This window comes from Coturnix japonica, chromosome 9, assembly GCF_054131305.1.
Source record: "Coturnix japonica strain WE chromosome 9, WE-NBRP24, whole genome shotgun sequence".
In the NCBI taxonomy this organism is placed as follows: Eukaryota; Metazoa; Chordata; class Aves; order Galliformes; family Phasianidae; genus Coturnix; species Coturnix japonica.
The window spans coordinates 5,771,560-5,798,104 of record NC_140671.1 but is presented as its reverse complement, the minus strand read 5'-3'; the positions used below and the strand labels follow the sequence as shown (position 1 = coordinate 5,798,104).

General features: G+C 48.1%; 4 protein-coding genes across 5 annotated transcripts in view; 3 read left to right on the top strand and 1 right to left on the bottom strand.

Moving 5' to 3' along the window:
* The first annotated feature begins 48 nt into the window (after nt 1-48).
* SELPLG (selectin P ligand) lies at nt 49-2,584 on the top strand. The gene is made up of 2 exons (XM_015878242.3): nt 49-834; nt 1,279-2,584. The coding sequence occupies exons 1-2, from the start codon at nt 111-113 to the stop codon at nt 2,472-2,474; spliced, it is 1,920 nt and encodes a 639-aa protein (XP_015733728.2). The 5' UTR covers nt 49-110; the 3' UTR covers nt 2,475-2,584.
* A 2,909-nt stretch (nt 2,585-5,493) lies between these two features.
* Nucleotides 5,494-8,108, top strand: TMEM119 (transmembrane protein 119). The gene is made up of 2 exons (XM_015878243.3): nt 5,494-5,548; nt 6,667-8,108. The coding sequence occupies exon 2, from the start codon at nt 6,671-6,673 to the stop codon at nt 7,382-7,384; it is 714 nt and encodes a 237-aa protein (XP_015733729.2). The 5' UTR covers nt 5,494-5,548; nt 6,667-6,670; the 3' UTR covers nt 7,385-8,108.
* Nucleotides 8,109-9,999: 1,891 nt separating this feature from the next.
* ISCU (iron-sulfur cluster assembly enzyme) lies at nt 10,000-12,193 on the bottom strand. The gene is made up of 5 exons (XM_015878109.2): nt 12,069-12,193; nt 11,879-11,992; nt 11,555-11,665; nt 10,757-10,835; nt 10,000-10,541 (listed from the first exon to the last, which is right to left on the bottom strand). The coding sequence occupies exons 1-5, from the start codon at nt 12,153-12,155 to the stop codon at nt 10,450-10,452; spliced, it is 483 nt and encodes a 160-aa protein (XP_015733595.2). The 5' UTR covers nt 12,156-12,193; the 3' UTR covers nt 10,000-10,449.
* A 263-nt stretch (nt 12,194-12,456) lies between these two features.
* The window catches only part of SART3 (spliceosome associated factor 3, U4/U6 recycling protein), a 17,629-nt gene continuing 3,540 nt past the window's right edge, over nt 12,457-26,545 (top strand). The window contains exons 1-19 of one of the 2 annotated variants that reach the window (XM_085555916.1): nt 12,457-12,632; nt 13,859-13,985; nt 14,576-14,680; nt 14,831-15,015; nt 15,888-15,993; nt 16,748-16,872; nt 17,073-17,228; nt 17,523-17,661; nt 17,986-18,093; nt 18,519-18,596; nt 18,680-18,738; nt 19,447-19,556; nt 19,867-19,979; nt 20,281-20,357; nt 20,750-20,921; nt 21,587-22,035; nt 22,275-22,427; nt 23,973-24,160; nt 24,761-24,937. In XM_085555916.1, coding sequence (XP_085412042.1) covers nt 12,465-12,632; nt 13,859-13,985; nt 14,576-14,680; nt 14,831-15,015; nt 15,888-15,993; nt 16,748-16,872; nt 17,073-17,228; nt 17,523-17,661; nt 17,986-18,093; nt 18,519-18,596; nt 18,680-18,738; nt 19,447-19,556; nt 19,867-19,979; nt 20,281-20,357; nt 20,750-20,921; nt 21,587-22,035; nt 22,275-22,427; nt 23,973-24,160; nt 24,761-24,937 — 2,795 coding nt within the window. In that variant the 5' untranslated portion in view covers nt 12,457-12,464. Of the gene's footprint in view, nt 12,633-13,858; nt 13,986-14,575; nt 14,681-14,830; nt 15,016-15,887; nt 15,994-16,747; nt 16,873-17,072; nt 17,229-17,522; nt 17,662-17,985; nt 18,094-18,518; nt 18,597-18,679; nt 18,739-19,446; nt 19,557-19,866; nt 19,980-20,280; nt 20,358-20,749; nt 20,922-21,586; nt 22,036-22,274; nt 22,428-23,972; nt 24,161-24,760; nt 26,156-26,545 lie in introns of those variants that run through there. The other variant, XM_015878097.3, reaches the window with a different exon arrangement.

Sequence of the window (26,545 nt, the reverse complement as noted above, 5' to 3'; positions counted from 1 at the left end):
GGTGGTTCCCCTGCAAGCATAATTGGGGACTGCTGAGAGGGCAAGATGGGGCTGCTCCCTGCAGTAGATGTTCCCTTGCAGCCTGTGCATGCCCTGGCCTTGTCCCAGTGATGCTCTACCTGTGCCCCATGGCTTCCACAGAAGCTTTGGGGTGGATGCAGCCTGTGCTGGGGCAGAGGGCTGCAGTGGGGTTGTTTATGGGTGCAGGGTGTGCACTGCGGATGTGCTCTTGCAGCACCCTTCCTGCGGGTGCAGCTCCTGCGCGCTGCTGTGCCGGTGCTTGCGGTCAGGGCGGGTTCCTCCCCAGCATCCTTGTGCTCTATGAGCCTGAGTGCTGTACTGGCTGGGTGCAAACATGGAGGCTCTGTGAATGCATAAAGCCAAGCCCATGCCCACCTTCTCCTTTCCACACTGGGGTCTCCTGTGTCCTCCCATGGGGTCAGCTCCCAGGGGTCTGTGCCTGCACTGTGCCATGGGTGCTGCCAGCTTTAGGACCGCCTTTCCCATCACTTCTGCTTTCAATTGTGCTTTCAGCACAAGCCCCAGAGTGCGGGCTCGGAGGAGCAGAGCAGTGGAATACCCACAGGGGACCACCATCCTGGCAGAGGAGAAGGAGGCTGATTTCTGGGGTGCACTCAGCCCCTTGGCCTCCAGTGTCAGCGTCACGTCCTCCCCTTGCAGGGCTCCAAAACCGCAGCTACGTTTCCTGCCTGCATCAGTGGGGAGCTGCAGGCGGAGCACAGCCCACGACACCCCTGGGGTTGGGACAGGGGCCTTCAGCAGTGACTGCAACCGGTGCTGCAGCTCGGGGTCCCACGGCATCCCCCGGCACAGGTGAGCCTCAAAACCCTTGGGGTTGGAGCAGGGTGCCCAGAGGATGCTTGGGGTCTGCATGGGTTGCCACCCAATGCCCCATGCTGCTCACTGGGGTGTGAGGAGGGTGGATATGGGGCAGTTTTGGGGCTGGGTGTTGGAGCTGTTTGGGGACTACTGAGTGCCAGGTGCATTTGGGTGGCTTTACTCGTGTGCTGAGTGGGTGCCCCCAGTGTTGTGTTAGCAGCACGGAGGGGGAGGAAGGTGCTGGGGTTCTCAATCTGCAGTCCATACCATCCCCACGCTTTCATTTCCACTTGGGCAGCCCTCCTGCACCTACTCCTCTCACTGCAGCCGTCTCCATCACGGCTCGTTTCCCATTTCCAGCCTCTTCACTTCCCTTTGCAAACTCTCTTTGCTCAGGCGGAGGTACCTCGTTTCACCCACCTCCTGTGTCCTCCCCAGGTTCCATGGCACTGGGCCACACCATGATGCTGGCTCTGCTGCTCAGCACCCTGCAGGACTGTAAACCCCGGCCCATGGAGCAGGGCCTGCAGTGGGTCTGGGGGGCAGCAGAGCAGACCCCAGCCAAGCCCCCACTGCCCTCCCGCAGGAGAAGAGCTGATGCTGGACCCCACAGCATCACCGTGACACCTGTTAGCAATGACACTGCATCCCTTGGGCATGACATGATGATGGGCACGGAGACAGGCAACACCACCGGGCAGCCCAAAGCTTTGGTGGACACCACAGCTGGTCCATTGGATGACTCTCCTGAGCCTCATGAGTTGCTGGGTACAGAGGTGGACAACACCTCCAGCCAGGCCTTGGTGCTGACCACAGTCAGTCTCTTGAATGAGACCAATTCCCTCCAGCCCCTCGTGCTTTTGGGTACAAAGCCACCAGCACAGCCCGGCAACACCCCCATGCAAGCCAAGGCCTCACCGGTCACCACAGCAGATCCATTGGATGAGACCAACACTCCTGAGCCCATTGCACCTTTGGGTACAGAGCTGCTACCAAAGATGGGTGACAGCACCAGCCGGGCCAAGGTCTCGGTGGTCACCACAACGGATCCTCTGGATGAGACCGACCCTCCTGAGACAGTGCCCGGCACAGCAGCCCAAAGTGGCAGCACCATTGTGCCCAACCAGCTCATGGAATCCACAGGGCATGGCACAGATGGGACCATAACAAGTGGCACAGACACCTCCATGGAGCCACGCTCAGCTCTTCTCCCCACCACCAAGCTCTCCAAAAAATCTGGCTCTCACCCTCCATGGGAGGTGAATACAACACCTTTATCCATTAAACCATGGGGGACCACAGCGCCGGAGCCCTCGGATGACTTGTGGGACAACAGCTCTCTGATGAACAAGTGCCTGCTGGCCATCCTGCTGCTGGCGCTGGTGGCTGGGTTCTTCATGGTGTGCACAGCAGTGCTGGGCACTTTGCTTTGGCGGCGGGTGAGGACGGCCCGTCGGCAGCTCGGCCCCACTGAGATGATTTGCATCTCCTCCCTGCTGCACGACAACGAGCGTGCTGCCACCAATGGTCCCCGGCGTGGGGCTCACGTGCGTCACAAGCTGCTGGTCGATGCTGGCTCTGAAGCTGATGGTGACAACCTGACACTCAGCAGCTTTCTGCCGGAGCATCCCTGAAGCATCGCGGTGATGGAGTAGCGTGGGGTCCGCCTCTGGTGCCACCAGTGTCCCCCATTGGAACTGTATGGAAAAGACTCATCCACCCCATTAAAATGCCTCTGCTACACGGATGCAGTGACCTCTTGGTGCCTACCAACATCCCTATCCTGAAATTTCGCTTCTCCATCCTCCTCCTTCACTGGAAGCAGCAAAAATGAAACCCTCCCAGGCTGCAGAGTACATGGAGATGGTGACCCCAGGGTTCCCGAGCTCATGCTGGGAGTGGGAAGGGCGGTGGTGCTGCAGTGGGTGTGTTTGTGGCTTAACGTGTTCCTGCCTGTGGTCAAATGCAATGGGGCGAGGGGATGGCATTGGGGCCTGTGGGGTGCTGCTGGCCTCGGTCCCACCCACAGGTGGTGGTTGTGTGCTCTTAGCTTTGTGTTCAGGGTCAGAAGGGGACTCTGGGACCATTCTGGTCCCACCTTGTCCCAGTGGGGAGGTGTCAGCCACCCCTAGAGTCATCAATCCAACCTCTTCTCTGTGCCCAGCCCCAGAGGAGCCACCCAAGGGAGCAGAAATGGCTTATATCCCTGCCCCACCACAGGGCTGTGCCTCTACGTCACCATCCTGGTCCTACACAGGCACATCCTTGCATCCCCATCCATGTGCCATCCCTGCTCTTCCAGTCTCAGCATCCCCATCCCTATCACATCAGGGCACCCCATCCCTGTCCTTTCAGGCTCAGCATTACCATCCCTATTGTCCCCATTGCTGTCCCAGCTAAGCATCCTGCTCCTCCATCCCCAGCCTTGTCCCCCCACCCTGTCCCCATATCCCCACCACCACGCTCACACCACCATTTCCAGCTGCATTTGGGCAGCAAAGCCCCTCCCCAAATGCTGTGCCCTGGTCTATCCATGCCTCGAAAGCAGAGGGGTGGCCATCCCGCACCCGCCCTGGCCCCCATGTGTTTACATTCACACTCTGCTTTGAATATTTTCCACCTCACTCAATGTAAATGTTTACAGTGAGGCTGCAGGGCCAGTGCAGCGGGGGTGGCGTGGTGGGGCCACCCCACAGCTGCTCTTCCATAGTGACGGCCATCTGCCATCAGAGGGACTTGGTGCCACACTCTTTGCTGGGGAAACTATGTAGGATGGGATGTCCCCATGCCTTGAGCCACAACAAGGGCAGTGCCCAGGTTGGTTCCAAGCGCAGATCCATGCTTGGTGTCTGGTGGCTGTGTACAATGCTGTGCAGAGCACAATGCTGTGCAGTGCAGGCTGCTATGTGGCTCACTGCTGTGCTGCCCACATGGCCACGCAAGCTGTGGTGCAGCCCTACAGGACAAGGTTCCCCCCCCCTCCCAGCTATTTTGCTGCCACAGCAAAGATCAAACCCAGTGGAGCAAATTACAAGCAGAGCAAGGCCAAAATTGCCCAAATTGCTGGTTGTGCTCGGGGCTGTGCTGAGCTGAGCCCTGTGGGCCCCCACCTTTCATCCACCCCAAATTACACAGCACAGCCCGGGTGGTGCTGCCCTGCCCAGTCCCCAAAAACAGCATCGTAATGGTGTAATGGTCGGTGGGTGCTGGCATCAGGGCCACCCCAAATTGTGCTATTTGCAGCTGGGGATGGTGGTTCGGTGCTCCCCGGTGCTGCTTTACCCTAAATCTCATCACAGCCCCGTGGCTCTTGTGATAAGGAATGGGAACACATGGCACGCAGTGGGGCCCTGCTTCCCATCCCATCCTCTCCACTCCCCTTTTAGGATTTTCAGATAATTTAAGGTCGGGATAAGCAGCAGCTGTGAGCAGCCGGCGGACTGCAGGCAGATGAATTGATGTGTTATTTCTGGGAGCGAAGGGGTGACACCGGGTGAAACCTGAACTGCGTCGGGGATGGAAATGGGGACAGGGACAGGAATGGGGACACCCGCCCTCATCTCCCACCCCGCAGTCCCAATGCAGTGGCTTCTTAGGGGGATTCTGGCAGAGTCCCCAGGGAGGCAGGATGTGAATAGCAAAGGGGTGAGGTCACTGCTTGAGTTACTTCAGCTGCAGTGGAGGGGATGAGGGGCTGAGAAGGGTGAGATGGGGTGATGCCCCCATTCTGGAGCTGTTTCTGCACCTCAGGGCCACACTGTGAGCCAACAAAAGTGACAGGGAACCAAGCTCCATACCCCCCCCCATCCTTGTCCCTGTCTTGGTCCCCATCCCCATCCTTACCTCTATGGATCTCAGGGTGACACCAGCTCTCCCTAGCCTGGGGACATTGCTCTGCCATGGGATGATGGGAGCTATGTAAGAGTCTGGCCTCCAGGGAGAGGCCAAAGCTGAAAGGGGGTGGCAGAAGGGACATCCTTGGTGTGCCTGGTGGCAGACAGGGTGGATGGGTTGTACAGGTGAATGGGTTGGAGGGGATGGATGGGGGTGAATGAGGTGGATGGGATGGGTGGATGAATGGGGTGGAAAAGGCTGATGGAACTGATGGAGTGGATGGGATGGATAGGATGGATGGGGCAGGTGAGCAGAGCCCCATGCGCAGTTTTGGTCCCCTTTGTTCCAGGGCAGATGCATGATGATGCTTTGTAGGACCATGTGTCCTGAGCCCGCATCATGGCAAGGCTTGGGTTTACATGGATGGGATCCAGCCCCAGGTTGGGCTGCAGCCAAAGGGAAATGCATGGGGGCAATGCTCACATTTTGGGGCTGCACGTAGCCCTGAAGGAACCACACTTACCTCCATCCCTTGCAACAACCCCCTCCTCACACACCCTTTCCCTGCTTGCACCCCAAAAAGGATTGTGGGGAAGGTGACCCCCTTCATTGAGCAGCCCCCAATCTGGTGCCGCCCCACTGGGAGGGGGCCATGGTGGGCTGAGGGCTGCCTGTCCCTCTCCAGCCTCCCCCTGCTCCCTCCCCAATACGGCCCTAATGAGAACAAGCTGGTCTGCTGCGCTCACAGCCAGTGAGCTCAGGGCTGCGGGTGGAGGAGGAGGAGGAAGAGAAGGAGGAGGAGGAGGAGGGAGCGGGACCAGGGCTCGGTGCGGACAGGCAGAGAAGAGCAGGACAGACACACGGTGCCAGTGAGGTGAGCCCCCTGAACCCCAGTTCTGTTGCATGGAGTCTCCTCTCCCCAAAGTTCCCACTTTCTAATGCTTTGTGTTCTCTTTTCTGCTCTAACTCCAACTTCGGGGTGGCTCGGCGGCTTTTGGGGTGTAGGATGGGTTCATATGCTTTGGAGGATGCTATGTCTGCACAGCACCGAAATCTCCAGATTCTTGAGCTGTAGAAAGCAGAGTTGGGTCTGCATTCATGTAGCAAAGTCAGGAATGGGGCCACATGGTGGGGCTGGGGACAGTGGGATGGCAATGGTCACCCATTTGGGTTTCATGTATTGACTCTGCAGCTGCTGGCTCCTTTTGCAAACAAAGTAAGTCGCCTTCCTGGGACATGGGATTGTGCCCCAAGCCTGAAACTGCATCCCCCAAACTCCCAGCAGGGATTGCAGGGCCACCTCCCACACCGTGCACGCGCTGCTTTAATGCAAACCAGATTTCTGCAGCCGGAGAGAGCTGGAGCGACAAAAGCTCAGGCTGGAGGCTGAGACTGGGGGGAGAAAACCCCGAGCTGGTTGGAATTTGGAGGTGCAAGGATGGGAGATGGGCTTGGGGGGGGGGAGATGTGCTGTGTCTGGTACCAGTTGAGTTCTTGCCAACCTATTTATAGCTGAGCTCAGGCTGGGAACCGTTGGGAACGCTTTGCGCCGGGACGAGCGTTGGGAAATGCGGCGGCTCCATCTGTGTCAGAGTTTCCACTTGGAAACCTCAATTTTGAGGAATTTTCAAAGCAGACGAAGGCAGCCCGCAGCCCGCAGCCAGCTCTTGGCTCTTGGCTCTCGCCCTGGTCACCTCGTCGCGCACGCAGCGTCCCCAAGACTTGAGCAATCGTGTTGGGCTGATTTCCATCTATTTTTGCAGCGCCTCGTTGCAAAACAAGCACAAGCGTTGCTTATCCTCCACCATCTCTGCAGAGAGCAAACCAAAGCCAATAATGGCTTTTCTTGAAGAATTTGGGCTGCGTATGGCTGGGGGTCAATGCACTGCTTGGGGGCTTTGGGGTCAATGTGATGCGGTCTTTGCTTGGGGCAGGGTTTGGGTTTTTCCCCCAGCAAGCCCTAATGTTTTGCTGTCCCCCTGCTCTCTGCAGGGTGATGGCGGTGCAGCTGCCTGCGTGCTTTCTGTTGGTGTTTCTGGTGGCCCCGGTGCACTTGGCAGCCCCACGGCACGTGGCCGTGTTCCACGAGCCCAGTGGTGGCAGCGGGGATGGAGAGGAGGCCTCTGCTGTGCCCCCTGCCCAACCTGTGACGCCGGGGAGTGGCCCCACTATAGGGGATGCAGCGGGGACAGCCGTCACCAACAGCTCGGCGCCGGGCAATGTCTTGGATGGGTTGGTGGCTTTCTTCAAGGAGTACATGCTGCTGGTGGTGGTGGTGGGCTCGTTGGCCTTCGTCTTGCTCTTCATCATCTGCGCCGCCATCATCGTGCGGCAGAAGCACAAAGCTTCAGCCTACTACCCGTCCTCCTTCCCCAAGAAGAAGTACGTGGACCAAAGGGACAAGACTGGAGGGCCTCGGGATTTCAGCGAGGTGCCTGACAAGGCTCCGGACCCTGATGCTGAGGAGCCCCTGGACTCTGGCCGACAGCTGCAGGCTGATATATTGGCTGCAGCCCAGAACCTCAAATCTCCCAGTAAAGCACCGTTGGCCAATGGGGCCGGTGCCCAGGGAGAGCATGAGGGCAGGGAGGAAGAAGTCAGCAAGCACCCCGCTGAGCCCCCTCCCCAGAATCAAGATGCTGAAGGAGTGGGACCGGAGGCAACAAGCGCAGAGGGCAAGGAGGCCCATGATGGCTCTTCCAGCACTTAATGCCAACCATGGACTCAGAGCCGGGCTCCTGGCTGCCCTGCTCACCACCCACCCGAACGTGGAGGCTCGAGGAAGCCCCGATGAAGCCCCACTCCCCCTCCTGTACCTCCCCCCGACCCCATGCAGCCATGGGAGGCCATTTTTGAGCCGCGCTTTGGGCTGATGCAGCGCTCAGTGCAGCCAAACCCATTGCTTGTGCTTTCTCCATGGGTGCTTTCCTTGGATTCCCCCCAAAAATAAAGAGAAAAGCCCAGGCTGGGTCTCCCCACCGTCCTTGCACAGCTTTCTCGCAGATGTTATTTTCACTCATTATTGCAACCTGGCCCACACCCAGGCAACAGGGCATGGAGGAAACATGACCCATGACTTCATGACTGCTGGTAGTACAGACCTTCTATGGGGGCCTGGGGACATTGCAGACCCCTTGGATTGATGAGGGGGTCAGCTGCTCCCATCCTCCTTTTCCAACCCCCAACCCTGCAGTGCCTGGTGGAGATTGGAGGCATTTTGGATGTGTTTTGGTGAGAAAAAGAAAGGGAAAACCTTAGCCAACCTTAGCAGGAGGGAAGAGGATGCAGCAACAATGACCCCGTCCTTTTGTTTGCAAGCCCCTGAATGTCACAGACCCCTCGGAAAGCACAGCAAATGGAGCTCAGAAAGGAGCTGGACTTTTACCTTATTTTCTTAACCCCCTTTGCTATGAATAAAGACATCTACTATGCACGTTTCTTCCTCTCATGTGTGTTTCTGGAGCTGTCAGGGTAGGCAAACCGTGGGCTCAGTGCCATCCTTCCCTGGCAGAGCTTGAGGACATGAGGATGGGCAGGGGAGTAATGCTCCCTACAGCTGTGTGCTTGCTGCTGGTGACGCTCTCAGAGCCAGGGGACACTGTTATCACTTGCACAATCTGCATGCAATTCTCAGAATCCCTTATCTGGTGTCAGCCAGCACTGTGAGTGGGGAGGGCTCTGGCCTGAGATCCTCTTTGGGGAGATGCACACAGGTTTGTTTCCTGATCTCACACTGGTTTGCTTTGAGAACTCAGACACGTGCTTTGTCCTGCAGCAGGGTGTGCTAATAGAAGGCAAGTGTCTGATGTACCTGGAAGGCAGCACAACCCTGTATCCTCATGTATGGGAATTGTTAGGCCATGGGCTGAACCCATCATTGAGCAGCTGGTGAAGGGGTGTAGTCAGCCCTGGGAGCACAGATGGAAGCAATTCACCTGGGTCCACCCCTCCTTAACCTCATTTAAGGGCTGGCAGCCACAAAGGAAGCATCTCTACCTGGAGATTGGCTCCTTTGTCACATTTGATGAGCCCTGATCCTTGGAAATTGGGTAAGCAATTATTTCTTTATTACTGGATTGTGACCACTACCTTTCTTGGGTTTAAAGCAACTGTATCTGCTGTCATCTATCCTTACACCTCACATCCTTTTACCAATGTCGCTCTATGCTTTTAATATATCCCCATTACTCCAGCTGACAGCATTTTGCAGGGAAACCAAAGGATTCCCCCAAACAGGAGTGACAACAACTTAAAATAATAACTCAAAAAATAATTACATTGAAGACAGAAACCAGAACGAGCCACTTATTTTTATTCAATGTTGTTTTTAATGCAGCTGTGAAACATCATAGGTATGAAAACTGGAAAGGAAGATTGGGTGGGGCGTGGGGTGAGGATGTTATAAGAGCAAGGGAGGTTTTTAAGTGCATTTTCTTTTGATTTGAAGATCTGTGGCAACACTCCCTTGGAAAACAGCCATCGCTGTGAGGCACAGGGGAGCACAGTGGCCTAAAGAACAGAGGGTAAGCCATGCTGTGTGGCCATAAAACACCTGTTTTGAACTGACTCTGTGCCCCACGCTCCCAAGGAACCCAGCTCATGTGGTGGGTGGGCAAATCCTCCACTTGGTGAGTGCTACCCCTGTGCTCTCTTCATAACTCGCTACTCCAGCGAAGTAGTTTGAGCAGCTTTAGCTGTGCACACAGAGCTGCTCGGGGGAGGTATCTGCCAGGCTGTGTTTTTGAGGTTTCCTTCCACAGATGAAGAGAATCCAGCCCTAAAACTACCAAAGGCAACAACAGAAGCTATCAGAAATAGCATCCAAAATCAGCTCCAGCAGCAGGTAAGGATCCCCTTCTGCCCCTGGCTTAGTAACAAGAGCACTGGCTGCTCTCTCTGCCCTGGAAGGGATGGGGGAAGTTCAGAAGACACCCCCAGAGGGCACAGGCTGATTCCTGCTCTTCCAGGGAGGTTCCCCTCAGTATTACATCCCAGTTAAGCTATTTGCATTCTGGGTTTGAATCCTCAGCGTGTTTAATCTTTCTTAACAGTATTTGGCAAACTAAAGGGTTGAATGCTTTTAAAAGATGCTCCAACATTAACCCTCCTGCTATTGGAGGATGTGAACACAAACATGTCCTGCTAACGCTGCTGGCTCTGAGCTTCCTGGCAACCAACTGCAGCTGCTGTTATTTGCTCACCTCCCACCGTCAGTGCCCTCTAGTGCCTGGTGAAGCATCCCAGCTCCTCCCAGAGAGCAGCGTGACGCAGGGGATAGACAGCATGTGAGAGGTCACAGATTGTGAAACCAAACTCCAACACAGCTGCAGCCAAACCACATGAGATTTATATATACTGTATTGACTGACAAAGTGACCCACATAAAGACCAAGGCAACCAAGTTTCCCACCAAACTCTTTGTAAAACATTAGGCAAAACTATACAGAAGAAAAAAAGTGCAGCCCTTCCAATGCTGGAACAGGAGGATTCTTTCTCTCTTGAGAAGCTACCGGGGGTTGCCCTGAAGCAGAGCAGCCCTTCACTCTCACCATTTCAAAACCAATCCTGACAGGACACAGGCTGCTGAAATACCCACGTTCCAGTCATTTAAGCACTACCAGGGTGGCTGTACACACATGACCAGTGACACGTTGTGCGTTGAGTTGTGCGTATCTTACAGCTTCTTGAGTAGTGCACAGGATTCTATTAATAGCTAGAATAATTGCACTGCAAATTGAACTGGAATGAGGACAACCTCTACAGTCTGTTTAGGAATTAGTCTGCTTTCTGCTCTGACTCTCCTTTCTTTGGATCCTGTTTCAGCTTGTAGTCAGCCAAGGCAGCCTTGATTGCATCCTCAGCCAGCACTAGGGGAGAAAAACAGCACAAAACAATGTCATTTACAAGCACTTAAAGAACAGTGACAAGTCACTTAGAACAAAGGATGCAGTACAGGCAGAAGCAGCCAACAATAACCACCACTATGGGTCAGCCTTAGCTGCTATGTGTGCAAAGCTTTAATTGGAGAACATACAAAAGCATCTGTGTTCTCAAATAACAACGTGTTTGATGCTTTACTTACTAGAGCAGTGCAGTTTGACCGGAGGAAGGCAAAGTTCTTTTGCAATGTCTGTGTTCTTGATTTTCAATGCTTCATCAATCTGAAATGTATGGGTAGGGTACAGTCATCAGTCAGGCATACACACGTACATATGATGCCCACACACCATGCAGGTATTTGATACAGGTGTGCTTCAAAGCTCTGGAACCAACCAAAGTCACGCTCTGAGAAGGCAGTAAAAGCTGCTAGTGTTCTACCATAAGAAAGGCCTTTCAATAATACCTGCTTTATTCTGCTCCTGCCAAGCAACGAATCTGCAACCTACTACAGGGAACCTCCTTTGGCAAAGGAATTGGACTAAGTGATACTCAGAGGTCCCTTTCAACCCCTAATTCTATGAAATATAAGGAATATCTCAGAGTGTGAAGTGGGTGTTAATAAACCAAAGCATTATTTTACTGCTGACCAGCTGCAGGGACTGTTCCAGGTCTGTTCTGCTGTAATATAGAAACAATCTGCTTGTCACAATGCCAAGCACACGGAGATCAGCCAATGGAAGACATTCCACTATACAAGTGCTTTCTTTACCTATTTTCGATTGCTGTGTAGCACCAAAAGCTTCTTCACAGCTTATTGGAGACTTCCAGAAAAGGCAAATATTGCTTTAAAAGTCAGGAAGGATGAAACTGCATTCTGAGCTTCTATGTGAGTGTAACACCTGGAGAGCACCTCTCTAGACCCCTGTTTCTTTCCCTGATCCCAGCAGTGGGTGTAAATATGTACCTGCTCCCCACTGTGCCCCTTAAGCCAAGCCCTTACCGTCTTCCCTTTCACCCACTCTGTTGCCAAGGAGCTGGAAGCGATGGCAGAACCACAGCCGAAGGTTTTGAAGCGAGCATCAACAATGCGGCCGTTCTCATCCACTTCCACCTGTGGGAGTTATCAGAGGGGCGCTCAGTTCCACGTAGGAACCACACACAAAGGGACAGCGATAGGACAGCGAGTTTAAGGCTGGGGGTCTATTGGATTTTAGGGCCTGCAGAGGGGCTTAAAGGGGGTGTGACGGAGGAATCCTATGTCACAGCCATAGGGTTGGAGGCACTGATGGTTGTGGCCTTACACGGGACCCCGTGCTCCCCTCACCTGCAGCTTCATAACGTCTCCACAGGCCGGGGCTCCCACCAGGCCCGTACCCACGTTCTTTGCGTTGCGATCGAGAGAGCCCACGTTCCGCGGGTTCTCGTAGTGATCCACCACCTGAGAGAACAACGCGTCACTAACAACCCCCAGCGGACACTATGGGCTCCCCACAGCCCTACCCGGCCCCTCTCACCTTCTTGTGGTAGCCCACCCCCCCCGCCGCCGTCGCCCCCCGCCCGGGCCGCAGCAGCGCCGCCCCCGCCGCCCTCAGCGCCGCCATCTTGAGTCTGCCCGCACCTGGCAGCGGCGCTCTGCCCCAACCCTCCCGAAGGACCCCTGGAGGCTGAGGCCCTGAGGTGTCCGTGGCGCTGCCTCTGCAGCAGACTAAATTATAAGGAGTAACGGGCGGAGCTGCTCGGCTTTTCGTGGCAGTTGGACGCGGAGAAGAGCAGAGCCTTGTCGGGAGAGTTTATCGTCCTTTCTTTCACCGCGTTTGGCTGGGGGGAATGTACAATATTGAGACAGGCGCGCCGTAGACAACCCCATCGGCTGGCTGAGAGCGGCCGGCAGCGAGGCGAGCTGCAACAAGATGGCGGCGGCGGGAGCCGAGGCGGCGGTGGAGGAGGAGAAGCGTGTGGTGGAGGGAGACCCCGAGTCGGGGGGGGATTCGGAGGATGAAGGTGACTCGGATTCATCAGGAGACGGCGAGGATGAGGAGAAGGAGAACGAGGCGGAGATCCAGCGGCTGGAGGAGCAGGTGGGGCCCGGCTGTACCGTGCTTTGGTTATGGAGATCTGGAAACGCCTCCGGGGGTGATGCCTTTTAATTCGCTTTTTATTCCTCGCTTCAGGGCGAGAGAGACTCAGGGAGCAGCCCTGCTATGTTGAAAGTGAACTCAGATGGAGGTTTCCTTAGTGATCTTGAAGGAATTAAAACGCGTTTGCTGAGGAGAGCTCACAGGGTGTTAGTGCTGTGTCTGTACTTGGGGGTTCTCGGGCCTTAGGGCTGTGAGTTCAGTGAGTTCAGTCTTCTGCAGAACTTTAAAGCCCAGCTTTTGTAACAGGGATCTTCTATGAAGGGCTGCAGAGGTGGTCGGGGCCTGCAGCTTCTCTTTGAGGAGCCCTGAGGCTGCCCTTGAGGCAGGAGGGAAGGCTGAGGGAGCAGCGCTTGTCAGCGTAGAGATGGGGCCAGGCTCTTTTCAGCCATGCCCAGCTACACGATAAGCGGCAGTGGGCACAAACTGGAACCCAGAAAGTTCCATCTGAACATGAGAAATAACTTCTTCGCTGTGAAGTTGACAGAGCCCTGACACAAGCTGCCCGGGGAGGTGGTGGAGTTTCTTTCTTTAGAGATGCTCAGGATCCACTGGGATGCTTTCTAATGCTACCTGCTGGGGGGAGGGTTGGACTGAGGATCCTCAGAGGACTTTGCCTTTTCCTGTCCCTTACAGTTCTGTGATTCTGTGTAACTGAGCAGGGAGGTGAATGTCCGTCTGTACTTCACCCTGGTGAAGGCAAGGCACCTTAAGTGCTGTGTTTAATTCTACTCACTACAGAAGAAAGGCATCGAGGCCCTGGAGTGTGTCCAGAGTAGGGCAGCAGAGCTGTAAAGGGTCTGGAGTATGAGCGCTATGGGGAGAGGCTGAGGGAGCTGGGGGTGCTCAGAGACCTGATGGTTCTCCACAACTCCCTGAAAAGAGGTTGTAGCAGGGTGGGAGTTGCTCCCTTCTCTTATAATAGCAATGGACCAGGAGGCGAAGGCCTTAAGTTATACCAGGGGAAGTTCTGGTTGAGTATGAGCTTCTTCAAAAGAGCAGTCAGGAATTGAGACAAGCTGTCCAGGGAGGTGGTGGGATCACCATCCCTGGAGGTGTTCAAGAACTGCAGGGATGTGACACTTAGAAAACAGAGTGTAAAGTTCTGTTCTGCTGAGTATTTGCTGACTTCTGCAAGCCTTTAAAAACTTTCTTTATTTTCTTTAAAGCTTTCCATCAATGCTTTTGACTACAATTGCCACTTGGATCTGATAAAGCTGCTCCGCCAGGAGGGAGAGCTGGTGAAGCTCAGAAGAGCTCGGCAGAAGATGAGTGAGCTCTTCCCACTTACTGAAGGTACAGAGCTGCTTCTCCTTGCAGCTGATAATACTGATGAAGCATCATCAGTGTGAAATACTCTTTGTGCCAGGTTTCAGCCATGCTGTTCCTAAAGGATCTGAGCCTAAAGGATCAGATTGAAGCTCTGAACTCAATTTGAAGCAGGCCTTTCTTTTTATTCATAGTTAACACTGTAACAATATAAATACCTGGCAGTGGGCTTTTAGCCTTGGCAAGTGAAGGTTTCCTCTTAGGCATGTGGGAACCTGCAGCCTCTAAAGCCATCCGCTGTTTCTTGTACAGTAGAGGGAAACTGTGATGCCTCTTTGCTGGTGCATGTGCATCCTCTGTGCAAAGTGCTGACCAATTGCTGCTCACAGCTTCATGTCTCTTTAAATAGAAGCATACTTGCTTAGGACTAGGTTGGAGACATCAGTACCAAACTTTTCACTTACACTAATTGTGTGTAGATGCAGGGACTTAAAATTGCTCTTTTTCTCCCCATTTTCTCTATCCCCATTTTTAAGCCTGTTATTAAAAACTAACCAAAAATATAAAGGGAAATTTTTTTTTCCAAGCGTTGGTGACTGTAAGCTTCTTGGTTTCAGAAATCTGGCTGGACTGGTTGAAGGATGAGATAAAAATGGCTTCTGAGATCTCAGAGCGAGAGAAAGTTTATGAGCTGTTTGAGAGAGCCGTGAAGGATTACATCTGTAAGTTCTTATTGTGTGGGAGTTAAAAAAACATTTAAAGGTCTATTATACTGAATAGTAAAGACAATTTCTATGCCTTTGGATAAGTATTTGAGATGCCTTCTTATTTTCAAGGACATCAGCTCTCCTGTTTCTCATCACTTCGTTTAGGTCCTGAAATTTGGCTGGAATATGCCCAGTATTCAATTGGTGGCATTGGTCAGGAAGGAGGAATTGAGAAAGTTCGCTCAATATTTGAGAGAGCATTGACAGCGGTTGGGCTGCACGTGACAAAAGGAACAGCTCTGTGGGAAGCGTACCGTGAGTTTGAGAATGCCATCCTGGAGACAGCACAGGTAAGGCTGGTCTGATGGGCTGCTGTCAGTAAGAGGCTGTGGTGGAGCTTCCGAAGTCACCTTATGCTGCTTATCAGTCTCCTTGGAGAAATGAGGCTGTGGTGTCACTCAGTTGTTTCTTTTCAGCTGTAGAGACTGACTGTTTGGACTGAGAAAAATGTTCTGTGTTCTGTAAGAGTGGAGGCGTGTTAAAATATGTTCATAAAACCTCATAACCAGAAGCAAAACTACTCTACTTCTTTAGCTTGTACTGACAAGAATAAGTAGCTTCATTATTAAGCATTATTATTCATTCTAGTGAATACTTTTGCCCATAATCAGTGATGTTTGCGTTTCTAGGCTGCCTTATGCCTCAGTGTTGAATTTATTCACTGTTTCACCCTTTTTGAAACATCAGACTTTGCGAGATGACTAGAATGTCAATATTTCTGTTTCCTTGTAGCTTGCTACATAAGATGTGAAAGTTGGTCAGTATTGAAATGCCCATGCAGAGGAGTAATGGGGGAATGCTCTTCTGCTTGTAAAAAGAAAAGAATTGAGTTTTAAAGCATCTCTGCAAGCATCAAGGATTTATTGAAAACCTATCTGTAGGTTTGTGAATTGGAATGATCACACACTGTTCTCCAGGTTATCATTTCCCAGTGTCTGCTTTCACTGGGGGATGCTTTATACTTTCGTCAGCTTCTGACTAGCAGTTTCCAGGTTTTAGCTTTAGCAGCAGCCACGTGAAATACAAGTTGGCCATGTATGTTCTTCAAGGATCATGTAGTAGTGGTTTGGAGCCCAGATCACCAACCCGTAAACAATACCCCCTTGTGTCCATCAGCTCAGGCTTGAGGGGGCTGATTAAATTTCAATCCTTTTGTTTGCAGCCAGCTCCTGGCAGCGTTCCGTCGCCTGAGCAGCAGCAGATGCTCTGCAGCCAGCTTGAAAGGATCCACACGCTGTTCAGGCGCCAGCTGGGGATCCCACTGTTAGGTGAGAGCCTGCGTGCTTGGGCTAGTTGGCGTGGATAAACTGTATTATGGCAAAGTAGGCATGAATTGTGATTATTCTTTTGGTAGAGCCACACAAATTGCAGCTGTGGGATTTGAGTATTCATGGATCAATTACGTTTGCCTGCCTTTGGGGCCCCTTGAATGATGCACATTTCCCGTTTGTTGGGAAATATTCGTAGTCATTGAAACTTTGTTTATCTGTTTCCATGCTGCATAGTTTGAGGTTGTTCAGGCTGTTTAAACTACAAGTAATTAGCACAAAGCATGACCCTTAGGAGCTAGGAATTCAGCTGAGAAGCTCAGTGTGTAACAGCATTGGCTGATAGGTAAATGATACATGCTGACAGCTGTATTGATAGTCCTGCTGTATCAGTTTCATACTTCAAACTCCTCAAGTCCCTTTTCTTGCTTCTTTATCTGCATACAGGAAAAAGGTCTTAAACTTCCTTATTTTTCCATCGAAAGCATCTAGGTTGGTTTCTTCTTTAAAGCCCTGAGAAAATCTTGCAACTTTGGTTTTGTAAAGGAAAAGCTAATGATTATGAGCAACTTGTCCTAAGTTTTTGTTCAAATTACACTAATAAGCTGAATCATTTAGTCATGTGGTAGTCTGACAGTTAAGGAATAAAACTATAAACAGAAACGTGAACATGTTGGAATCAAGCAGAAATTGAATTCCAATTATTTAGTCTGTTGAGTGCATTAGTGATGGGATTTCATGTCTTTTTTAACAGATATGGACACATCATATGCTGAGTATGAGGAATGGTCCGAAGATCCAATACCAGAAACAACAATAAAGAGCTATAAAAAGGCTCTACAGCAATTGGAGAAGTGTAAACCATACGAGGAGGCACTGGTATGTTGTTACTTATACATTCCTTTAAAATTAAGAATTAAATCAAAAGCTGAAATGTAGTTCCCAGCACTAAAACTGACAGAGCTGCTGAAATGTAGAGGCCAAGTTCAAGTTTGGAATGTTGTGCAGGACCTACTGAGTCAGTTGAGCTGTTTGAAACATGCTTTGTTTAGAAGACTTCTATTTTTCATGTCCTGTAGCTGGGTGCTGAAACACCGAAGCTAGCAGAATACCAAGCTTACATTGATTTTGAAATGAAAGCTGGCGATCCAGCTCGCATTCAGTTGATCTACGAGAGGGCTTTGGCTGAGAACTGCCTTGTACCAGACCTGTGGGCACGCTACAATCAGTATTTGGTAAGGAAGGGAAAAATAAAAGGCTTGAGGTTTTATTTTCCTTGCGGGGTTTTGTTTATGTCTTCACCAGACTTAACATGGCACAGAGTTACTGTTTATTCTGCTCCTCCTTTCTGTTTTGAGGGCATTCACTGAGTTCCTATGTGTGTAAAATCTAAAACACCAATCCTGTCTTCAGATTTTCAAATATAAGATCCATATATATTTTTAAGTTGTTAGCTTTTTAAGCTGCTATTTGTCTTGGGTGGGCTTTTTATCTAACAGGAGTTTAAAACTTTGGTGTGATTATTTCAGGACCGGCAGCTGAAAGTGAAAGAATTGGTTTTGTCTGCTCATGACCGTGCTGTCAGGAACTGTCCCTGGACGGTTGGGCTCTGGATTCAGTATCTTTTGGCAATGGAGAGGCATGGAGTTGATCACTGCATTATTTCTGGTAAGGAAAGGTTCTCAACAGTATTTCTTTACACTGCAGAACTGATGTGTGACCTGTAGAATTCGTTGCAACCTTTCTGCATCAGTCTTAAAACTGATGACATTTACAGTAGTGTGCTTCTAAGGCACAGCTGTGTTGGTTGAGCAGCTTCACTACTGAGCAAGTGCTTCATTTCAACTTTGCTTGAACACTGCTAAATTAAATTGGCTTTACCTTGAATTTCTTAACTAATTCACTGTATTTTCTTTGTCTTATACTTTGAAATACAATGGAAAAGGAAATATATATTTGCTTGGTTGTTTTTTTTTCCTCTGTTTCTTTCAGACATGTTTGAAAAGGCTCTGAATGCAGGCTTTATTCAGGCAACTGACTATGTAGAAATCTGGCAGGCGTATCTTGATTACCTAAGAAGAAGGGTGGATTTTACACAAGGTATATACGGTACATTTGAATATACATTTGTTTGCTGCCACTATTTCAGATGTACAGAACTTCTATTAAAAACAAGCATATGGAAAAACACAAGTTTTGTATCTCTCACAAAAGCTGCTTTCTCCCCCAGTTACTGTCCATAAAATATCAACTATTTTAGAACAGCTCCTTGCTGAAGGAATAGATTATGCTGTCACAAAAATGCCCTGATTTGTACTTTAGCTACTTGATGGGCTTTGTTGCTTGTGTTAACTTTTGTTGCTGTTTGTTTTTTAGTTTGCATATAGTGAGTTTTACTTAAGCAGCAAGTTGTATCTGTTTCATTTCCTGCCAAAATAAAGTCATCCATGGGTGTTAGTGAAGAGGCTTTAGGGGATGAGAAATGAAAATGGTAATATTAAGGCATTTCTTTCTATTCTCTAAAGACTCAAGTAAAGAACTTGAAGAGCTGCGATCTGCATTTGCACGTGCTGTGGAGTATCTGAAACAAGAAGTAGAAGAACGTAAGTTAAATCCAATGTATTGCCTGCTTTGTTCATAATATTTTTTTTCAAGAGCCATCCACAAACAGTATTTTTCTTCCCAGGCTTCAGTGAAAGCGGAGATCCATCCTGTACCATCATGCAGAACTGGGCAAGGATTGAGGTGATGCTTTTATCTCTTCTATTCTAATTGCTAGTCCAAAGGGAGTTTCTCTTTAAGCACTGCAGGCAATCTTCTTGTACTTTGTCATTTTGTTTCTGTAACTTCAGCAAGTAAATCTTTTTATTCCTGCACATGATGTAGCTTCAGGTATGAGGCAGGTCATCCAAGAGAGGTCAGCATTATGTTAGAGAAACAGGGCTTTTAGAATGTCTGTGCTGGTCTGTGCTGCAGTACCGACATGCAAATCCTTTGGTCAGCAGGCCAGTGGTAACTTGGAGCTGATTACTTAACTCTAAAAATTGCCTTGAATTCTCCCAAATTGAGTGCTGCCTATATAACTAGTTTCAAACTGGTACTGGTATCAGCGTGCTATATTAGGTACAATAATGAATAAAGTCAGAAAGAAAAGTTCAGAAACAATTATCTCCAGTGCTTTATAATGACCAAAATGAAGTTATATATGGGAGCCAGAAACTGTGACTGATATATCAGGTGGGCCCTAGAGGTGTTACTCAGTGATAGGTGTTTACTTCTATTTGCTGGGTTTGTGTGCTTAGTGTTAGGTGGGTTGAGTTTTTATGTTCATGGGTTTTTGGGTTTTTTGGGGGTTCTTTGGCAGGTGGGGAGATGATGGGGATGGCAGGGAGGGATGTGGTGTTGAACAAATAATCCTAAACTATGCTGAACATGTTGAGTACTGCTTTTCAGGCCCGCTTATGTAACAACATGCAGAAAGCCAGAGAGCTCTGGGACAACATTATGACTAAAGGGAATGCCAAATATGCTAACATGTGGCTGGAATATTATAACCTGGAAAGGTGAGAGGTTGGCTGAAGGGAACTGTGTGTGTATTTATATGTATGTATTACCTTTTCTTAATTTGCTCATCTGTTTGAGATAAGTCTGGTGTGCTCAGCACAGGTATACTTTATAGGGATTTATCATATGCCTTTGAGATTATCAGAGAAGGTCTATGGAGTATACTTTAGTAATATTGCAGCAACAAAGCGTGGCATGAGCTAGCTGGGAATGGGGGGGAAGGTTTTGCATGGAATGTAGTTAACAGTTCTGCTTTGCAGTCATCATGTAGAGCATTGGCTCCTTAATATTGTGTTTTCTACACTGCAGAGCTCATGGTGACACCCAGCACTGCAGGAAGGCCTTGCATCGAGCAGTGCAATGCACAAGTGACTATCCAGAGCATGTCTGCGAGGTGCTGCTCACACTGGAAAGGATAGAAGGTAACAAACTGCACATCATTTCCTTTTACAGCGTAGTCAATGTACAGTGACAGTGAGCCTGTTTCCTTTCTCTGGACTTACTGAGAGCCAGCTAAGTGGGTTGGATTTTTCCATACATTTCTGAATGATAAATGGGAGGTTTCTGCTCTGCTTAGACGTTGTTTTCTTTGAAGTCTGTTCATTTGTATTTAGAATTGTCATTTATAATGACAGAACTCAGTGGTTCTTATTTTTCTAGAATTGTGTTTCCAATTTATGGGAAGGCTAAATACAAGGCTTTCTGTTTTTGTCATTCTTTTAGGAACATTGGAAGACTGGGATGCAGCTGTTCAAAAAACAGAGAACAGATTAGCTCGTGTTAATGAACAGAGAGCAAAGGTCAGAACTTTATGAGCTACATAAGCAGTTTATTGGAAATACCTAACCATGAATGTCAGATTTCTAACGTTGGTTCATGTAGATAAGCCCAAATTGTCTTAAAGCTTCAGAACTATTGATTTTCACTTTAAAATGTGATTAATTTTTTTTTTTCTAATCTCTCACCTTTTGGTTTTCGGATGAATACAAGAATAAGATGAGCGCTCCGGGAAAGCTATAAGAGCAGACAATTGAAATGTGCTTTCAGTGATGAACCTATTAGTTTGTGTAATGTAGCTTAGGAGAAAATCTTCCAAGTTGAGTGGGGGGGGGAACCCAAACAGAAAAAAAAATAGTATATGAGAATGCTTTGTAATCTAAAGTCACCTAAAAAAAGTCTTGCATGTTCTTAGGCTGCTGAGAAAGAAGCTGCTCTGGCAAGGCTGGAGGAGGAGAAAGCTGAGCAACGAAAGCAATCTCGAGCGGAAAAGAAGGCTTCCAAAAAGGCTAAAAAAAATAGGATTGGAGAAAAGCGCAAAGCAGATGACGATGATGAGGGTGAATGGGGACAAGAAGAAGAAGAAGGTAAGAGATGAGTGTCAGACTTTTGGTATCAGGCGTTACCAGGTGTCTGCCTGCAGTTAAAGGCAGGTGGGGAGGTACCATCACTGCCCTTAGAGCTACTGTCTTTTCAGCGGCTCTTTTTCCAAGGAAATCTTCATTGTGTCACGAAGTGAAAGCAAGACTGAATGCCTTTTGGCCAGAAGTGAATGCTTAAAAAAAAAAAACTATTACATATTTTAAAAGATTTTTCATGTTTTAGATAAATATTGTGTTGATTTTTAATGATTCAACTCGTCAAATGATGCAGGGTCATCAATCCAAATTGGGTTGCACAGTTTTATGGCAGTCTCCTGGAATGTGATAATGAGATTGTAATATATATACATATATATGTATTTAATAAAGATCCTCCTAGACAAAGAGAATATGAGTCAGTCGCTATAACAGCAAAAATTACATTGGTGCTTCCATTTAAGTCCTTGCTGTCTTGGTCAAGTAATAAGCTATTGATAAGAACCAGAGGGGAGATTTCTGTTTTGTCTGTGGGATCTGTCATTGTGTTCTTAATTTCATTCATATTTGCTATTTCCAGATTCCACATTGGTAATGGAGGACAAACTTAATTTGAGTGGGAAGTGAAATGGTGTAACTTTTCTATTAAGGCTTTCAATTCCATTCATCTGCAGAGCAACCCAGCAAGAGACATAAGGGAGATGGTGATGGTTTGCTGCTTGAAGAAGACATGGAGTTAGAAACTGGACTGTTTGGAAGAAGTGGACCTGAGAAACCAGACCATCCCACAAACCAGAAGGAAAAGCCATCCACCAGCCGAAAAGATGTCCCAAAAGTTCTGCATGACAGCAGTAAAGATAACATTACCGTCTTTGTCAGCAACCTTTCCTACACCATGAGAGATCCTGAAGTGAAACTGAAAGAGCTCTTTGAGAGCTGTGGGGAGGTAGCACAAATCCGTCCAGTATTCAGCAACAAGGGGACTTTCCGGGGCTACTGCTATGTAGAGTTTAAGGATGAGAAGTCTGCTCTCCAGGCTCTTAGCTTGGATCGTAAAGTTGTGGAGGGAAGACCCATGTTTGTTTCTCCTTGTATTGACAAGAACAAGAATCCAGACTTTAAGGTAAACTTGAATTCTTTCAATAGTATGTTGAATATGTTGGAATAAGGAGTTAATTGAACAGTGGGACCTGGCTTCCTAATTGAGCATCGTTGTGTATCTGTCAAGGTGCTGCTCATGTCTTTAATGGGTTGTTGTTTTAATCACAAATGTAAGCCCAAACGCTTGAGTATTTTATAGTAGGTTGAAATTCCCTTTGTTTCAAACTGATTTGAGAACTAACAGCCTGTTAATTTCTTCAGGTGTTCAGGTATAGTACCACACTGGAGAAACACAAACTGTTTATATCTGGTTTGCCATTTTCCTGCACTAAGGAAGAGCTGGAAGATATATGTAAAGCCCATGGGAATGTGAAAGACATTAGGCTGGTCACCAACCGAGCTGGAAAACCCAAGGTAGGCATCATTAATACACTCTTAATTTCAATGAAATCCTTCAAAAAGAAACTTTTCATAAGATCTGGATACAAAAAGTAGGTCATATAGCTTAATGCAAGTACACTGAATGATTATTGTTGTCAGCCTTTGTACAACCCAGTGTGCTTTTATGCCAACAGATAAGAAAAAGAGGACAATGAGAATTTTTTTTTCTGAAATACTTATTCAATTGCTTAAGAAAAGTGTGTGATCTAATGGGGAGGAGGAAAGGTTATCTACAGCATTTTCAGCTTAGAAAGAGGCGTTCGTAAACCTGCAAAGAATATTTGTTTCTGAATAACCAACTGGATAGAGTTCACTTGTAACTGATTCCTTTCTTCCTCTATCTTCAGTTTCTTGATGCTATTGTTCAGGGCACCTGTTGCAATAGTACATTTGGCAGTGAGAAATGAGACACCTTTCTGGCAGGTGTTATTTCCATGCTGGAATAAATGGGTGTTTGTTAACTAAGAACTAAACCAGTTTTGGCTGTACTGCCAAAATTCCACCTGGAAACTCTGCCCTGTCTGGATGTCAGGCACTTCCACCAGGTGCCATCCTGGTTGTGATGTGTGTGCATTTTAAATTGGATTTTTAACTTCTGTTAATATTTGGAGCATATATTCTAAAGAGTTCTCTTTTGGTATCCCAAGCCTTGTGTAGCCCATGTTCTCTGCTGTGAGAGCTGTGATTTTATTTAAACCACAAATAAATACACTGGAATCAAATATGAATCCTGGTGTATTTCCAGTCCTGCAAAACTGGATAATCCAAAAACACAGCATAAGGGTTTGAGTGGGACTTAAGAATCACAATAAGAGAACTGGGAGGTGATGCCTCCCAGCCATAGTGCACTCCCTGATAGCAGCCTGGCACAGCAGATGCCAAGGGGAGGCCTTTTCCTTTGCTCTGCTGGAAACAAGACACCATTACTCAAGGTGTACCAGCAGCAGGTGGTTAGCAGCTGTTACCTTGTGAAAGCAACACAGATTCATTTCCTGCAAAACAGGCTTTTGTCATCAGTCCCTGTTCTGGAGGCAGTGATTCCAGTCTCTTAAAGTCAGTGTCTTTATGTTGTTATTGCTGCTTGGGGTAGCTTTTACTCCACATGAAACTCAGGTGGGCCTACATTAGTGGGCTTGCTTCTGTAGATGCAAACTGAGAGTGTTTTTGTGGATCCTTCTGTTCTATCTGTGTGGATTTATGTGTTTTCACCCCCTGTGAATCCAAATCTGTCCAATACCAGATGTATCCTGGATGGATGTATAATAGATATGTAGAAGTGAAGCCTTGTTGCTGAGGCAATACTTCGTGACATTTTATTAGGATCTTTCTTCATTATACATGAGAAAGAATGTAAGTTATAAATTTACATAAGAAAGAACTTCTCTTTAGTTAGTCTTAAAGAATACTGGGATTTGTGGCCGTGTTTAGCTCCACTTTCTGTGTGGTGTTTTCTATTCCAGCTGTCATGCAGAGGAAGAAGCACTAAAACTAACGTGGGTTACCTCTTTCCTTATTTAGGGCCTGGCCTATGTGGAATTTGAAAACGAAGCCCAGGCCTCGCAGGCTGTGCTGAAAATGGATGGGCTGACAATTAAGGAACACGTAATCAAGGTGGCAATCAGTAACCCACCTCTTCGAAAGCTGCCAGACAAGGCTGAGGCAGGCAGAGCCTCCCAGTTTGCAGTACCACGACAGATCTATGGAGCGTGAGTACTGGCAAGGGAGACAGCTTGGCCATGCTTAGAAAGCAAACATTGGGTTTCTTTGTAGGCAAAAACGTAGGAATTCCCTCTGGAATGTGAGGGAACATCTAGAAGGTGCTAAATAATAATAGTAATAATTGATTGATGAGGAAAAGTAGACTTTTCTTCTTCACATTAGCGATAGAAATAGGTCTATAGTGACCAAGAGGATACATTGGACATCCTGGGGTGTGTTGTTCATACCTGAGCCCTTTTAACTTTCACAGCCTCTTCTTCCAAAGAGCTGACTGTTCACAATGAGTTCTGAGGCTACTCTTTTGCCTCCCAAGTGCTCTTGCTGCTTGCAATTGCTGTTGCTCTGTGCATGCCCTGTAGATAAAACATGATCTTCAGTTTCTGGGATCTGCTGGGCAGTTTTTTCTGTCACGAATGCTGTTTCAAAGGGCGTCCATTGAAAGCACTGCTTACTACTGAAACAAATGGCAAGAATAATATTTAATGGGTGTTCCCTGTAGCAAACAAAGGGCTTTCTGTTTCTCTAGACTAGAACAGTATGCTCATAGAGCATTAGGATGTTTCTAAGTGCCATTTTTTGCTTTCCAGGCGAGGGAAGGGAAGGACACAGCTTTCAATGATGCCTCGAGCATTGCAACGCCAGACTAATCCTGTGGCTAAGGCTGAGAATGGGGTGGTCCAGAATTCACCAGCAACTTCATCTGAATGCACTGAGGAACCTAAAAAGATGTCCAACGCTGATTTTGCCAGGATGCTACTGAACAAGTGAGCAAGTAGTGAGCAATCAGCTGAGCTGGTATAATGTGAAATGCCTTTATGGAAGCCATGTTGTGTCCTTATGCTAGCAAGGAGAGAACGCCAGTCACAATCACATGTAAATACTGTTCTGGACTACTGCATTCTTTTAGATCAGTGTAGGATGGAACAAATCCATTTTCCTCTGTTTTTTAAGAGCATTTAAGAGCAAAGAGTTATACTACGCTCTGGTAAAATGGCGTTATGTGATTCCTCATATTGAGGGTAACAAGGGGGGGAAACATTTCCTGTTCAGGTTGGATGCCACACCGTTTTCTGAGTACTTTACAGATATTTCTCTTTCATTAACGAATGAGATGCAATGTGAAGGCCTTGCCATAACCTGGTTGAGATCCACTGGTCAGAAGCTCAGATTGTGATTGCAGTCATTCTCTCTGACGACAGATGCATTTTACACCGAAACATGTTCACACATTGATCTCCTTCCATTAAGAGTTAGATGGCAAATGCTAGTAACTTCACCACAATGGCCTATTTTAGTATTGGGAGAGTTTCTATACGTTTCTGTGTATATGTATATACACAAATATACATATATATGTATTCAGTTAACGTTCTGTTCCAAGTTGACCCATTTTTTATATTGTGTATTTGTAAAAGACGTTCAGGTTATTGAGATAATACTTAGACCTGGTATTTTTTCCCCATGAAAGCTGTACGTGCTCTTGCTGAGGACCATTTTCTGTTGTTATTTTTTTGCTAGCTCCTATCTAGCATCTCCCTTTTGCAGGTGGTTTCTGTATGGTTTTGTACAGACGTGAAGTGCACGCTGAAGTTTCACAGTTTATTAAACTCGAGTTCTCAAAGGTTTTTCTATAAATACCGTTGCTTTTGTTGAAACGTGGGTGTTGGAATTGCACTTATCCTATGGCAGCTAGTTAATACTGATGTACCTCACCTCTCGGGTGCGCTGAGATCCAGCGTCACTTGCATACCTTTAAGTAGTTCATTCCATTTAGTATGAGTATCTTGAAACCACTTCAGTAATCACCTGAGACTTGAAAATAACCTGGTACGTGATCTTGGGTAGAGATATTACTGCTTACCTAAAAATGCTGCTAACTGGAAGTCAGCACGTGTGGGGTTTGAATGCGAGAGGGAGAGCAGCGATGAGTTCACTTGTACAACATAAGCACTGCTGCAAATAAACACTATTTTTAGTGCTTACTTCCTGTGCTCGTTTGACTTGGCTTTACTTTGTTCGCTTTGTAGGTTTTTTGCTGTGTAAAATAGTTGTGCGAGTAACAGAGCAAGGGCCTGAATCCTGCTATGGAGCTTGTTTGTAGTTCAGTGTGCATCTGCTTCTGTGCTACGAGCTTGGGCTCAGTATGAAGCAGTGATATGAGATCTCAATCTGCCTTGTGGCATGTAATAACAATCTAATATAGAGCTTTAATTTGGGGGGCTGGTATATCCAGCTGCTTACCTCACCCTGATGTCAGGCAGGCACAAAGCAGGAGTGATTAATGGAGTTTCCTTGGGTTGCTAACGTTGGACTTGCTGTAATAACTTGCTACTCCAGGAACTGAGCTGTGAGCAGTTCTGATTTTACTGCAG

What these genes read in the sequence shown, in the direction of transcription:
- SELPLG (XM_015878242.3), top strand. Translation starts at nt 111, where the DNA reads ATGCTCTACCTGTGCCCCATGGCTTCCACAGAAGCTTTGGGGTGGATG. An exon ending in CACGGCATCCCCCGGCACAG is followed by an intron (nt 835 to 1,278) that starts GTGAGCCTCAAA and finishes TGTCCTCCCCAG; the next exon opens with GTTCCATGGCACTGGGCCAC.
- TMEM119 (XM_015878243.3), top strand. Translation starts at nt 6,671, where the DNA reads ATGGCGGTGCAGCTGCCTGCGTGCTTTCTGTTGGTGTTTCTGGTGGCC.
- ISCU (XM_015878109.2), bottom strand. Translation starts at nt 12,155, where the DNA reads ATGGCGGCGCTGAGGGCGGCGGGGGCGGCGCTGCTGCGGCCCGGGCGG. An exon ending in GAGACGTTATGAAGCTGCAG is followed by an intron (nt 11,666 to 11,878) that starts GTGAGGGGAGCA and finishes TAACTCCCACAG; the next exon opens with GTGGAAGTGGATGAGAACGG. An exon ending in GGTCAAACTGCACTGCTCTA is followed by an intron (nt 10,542 to 10,756) that starts GTAAGTAAAGCA and finishes TTTCTCCCCTAG; the next exon opens with TGCTGGCTGAGGATGCAATC.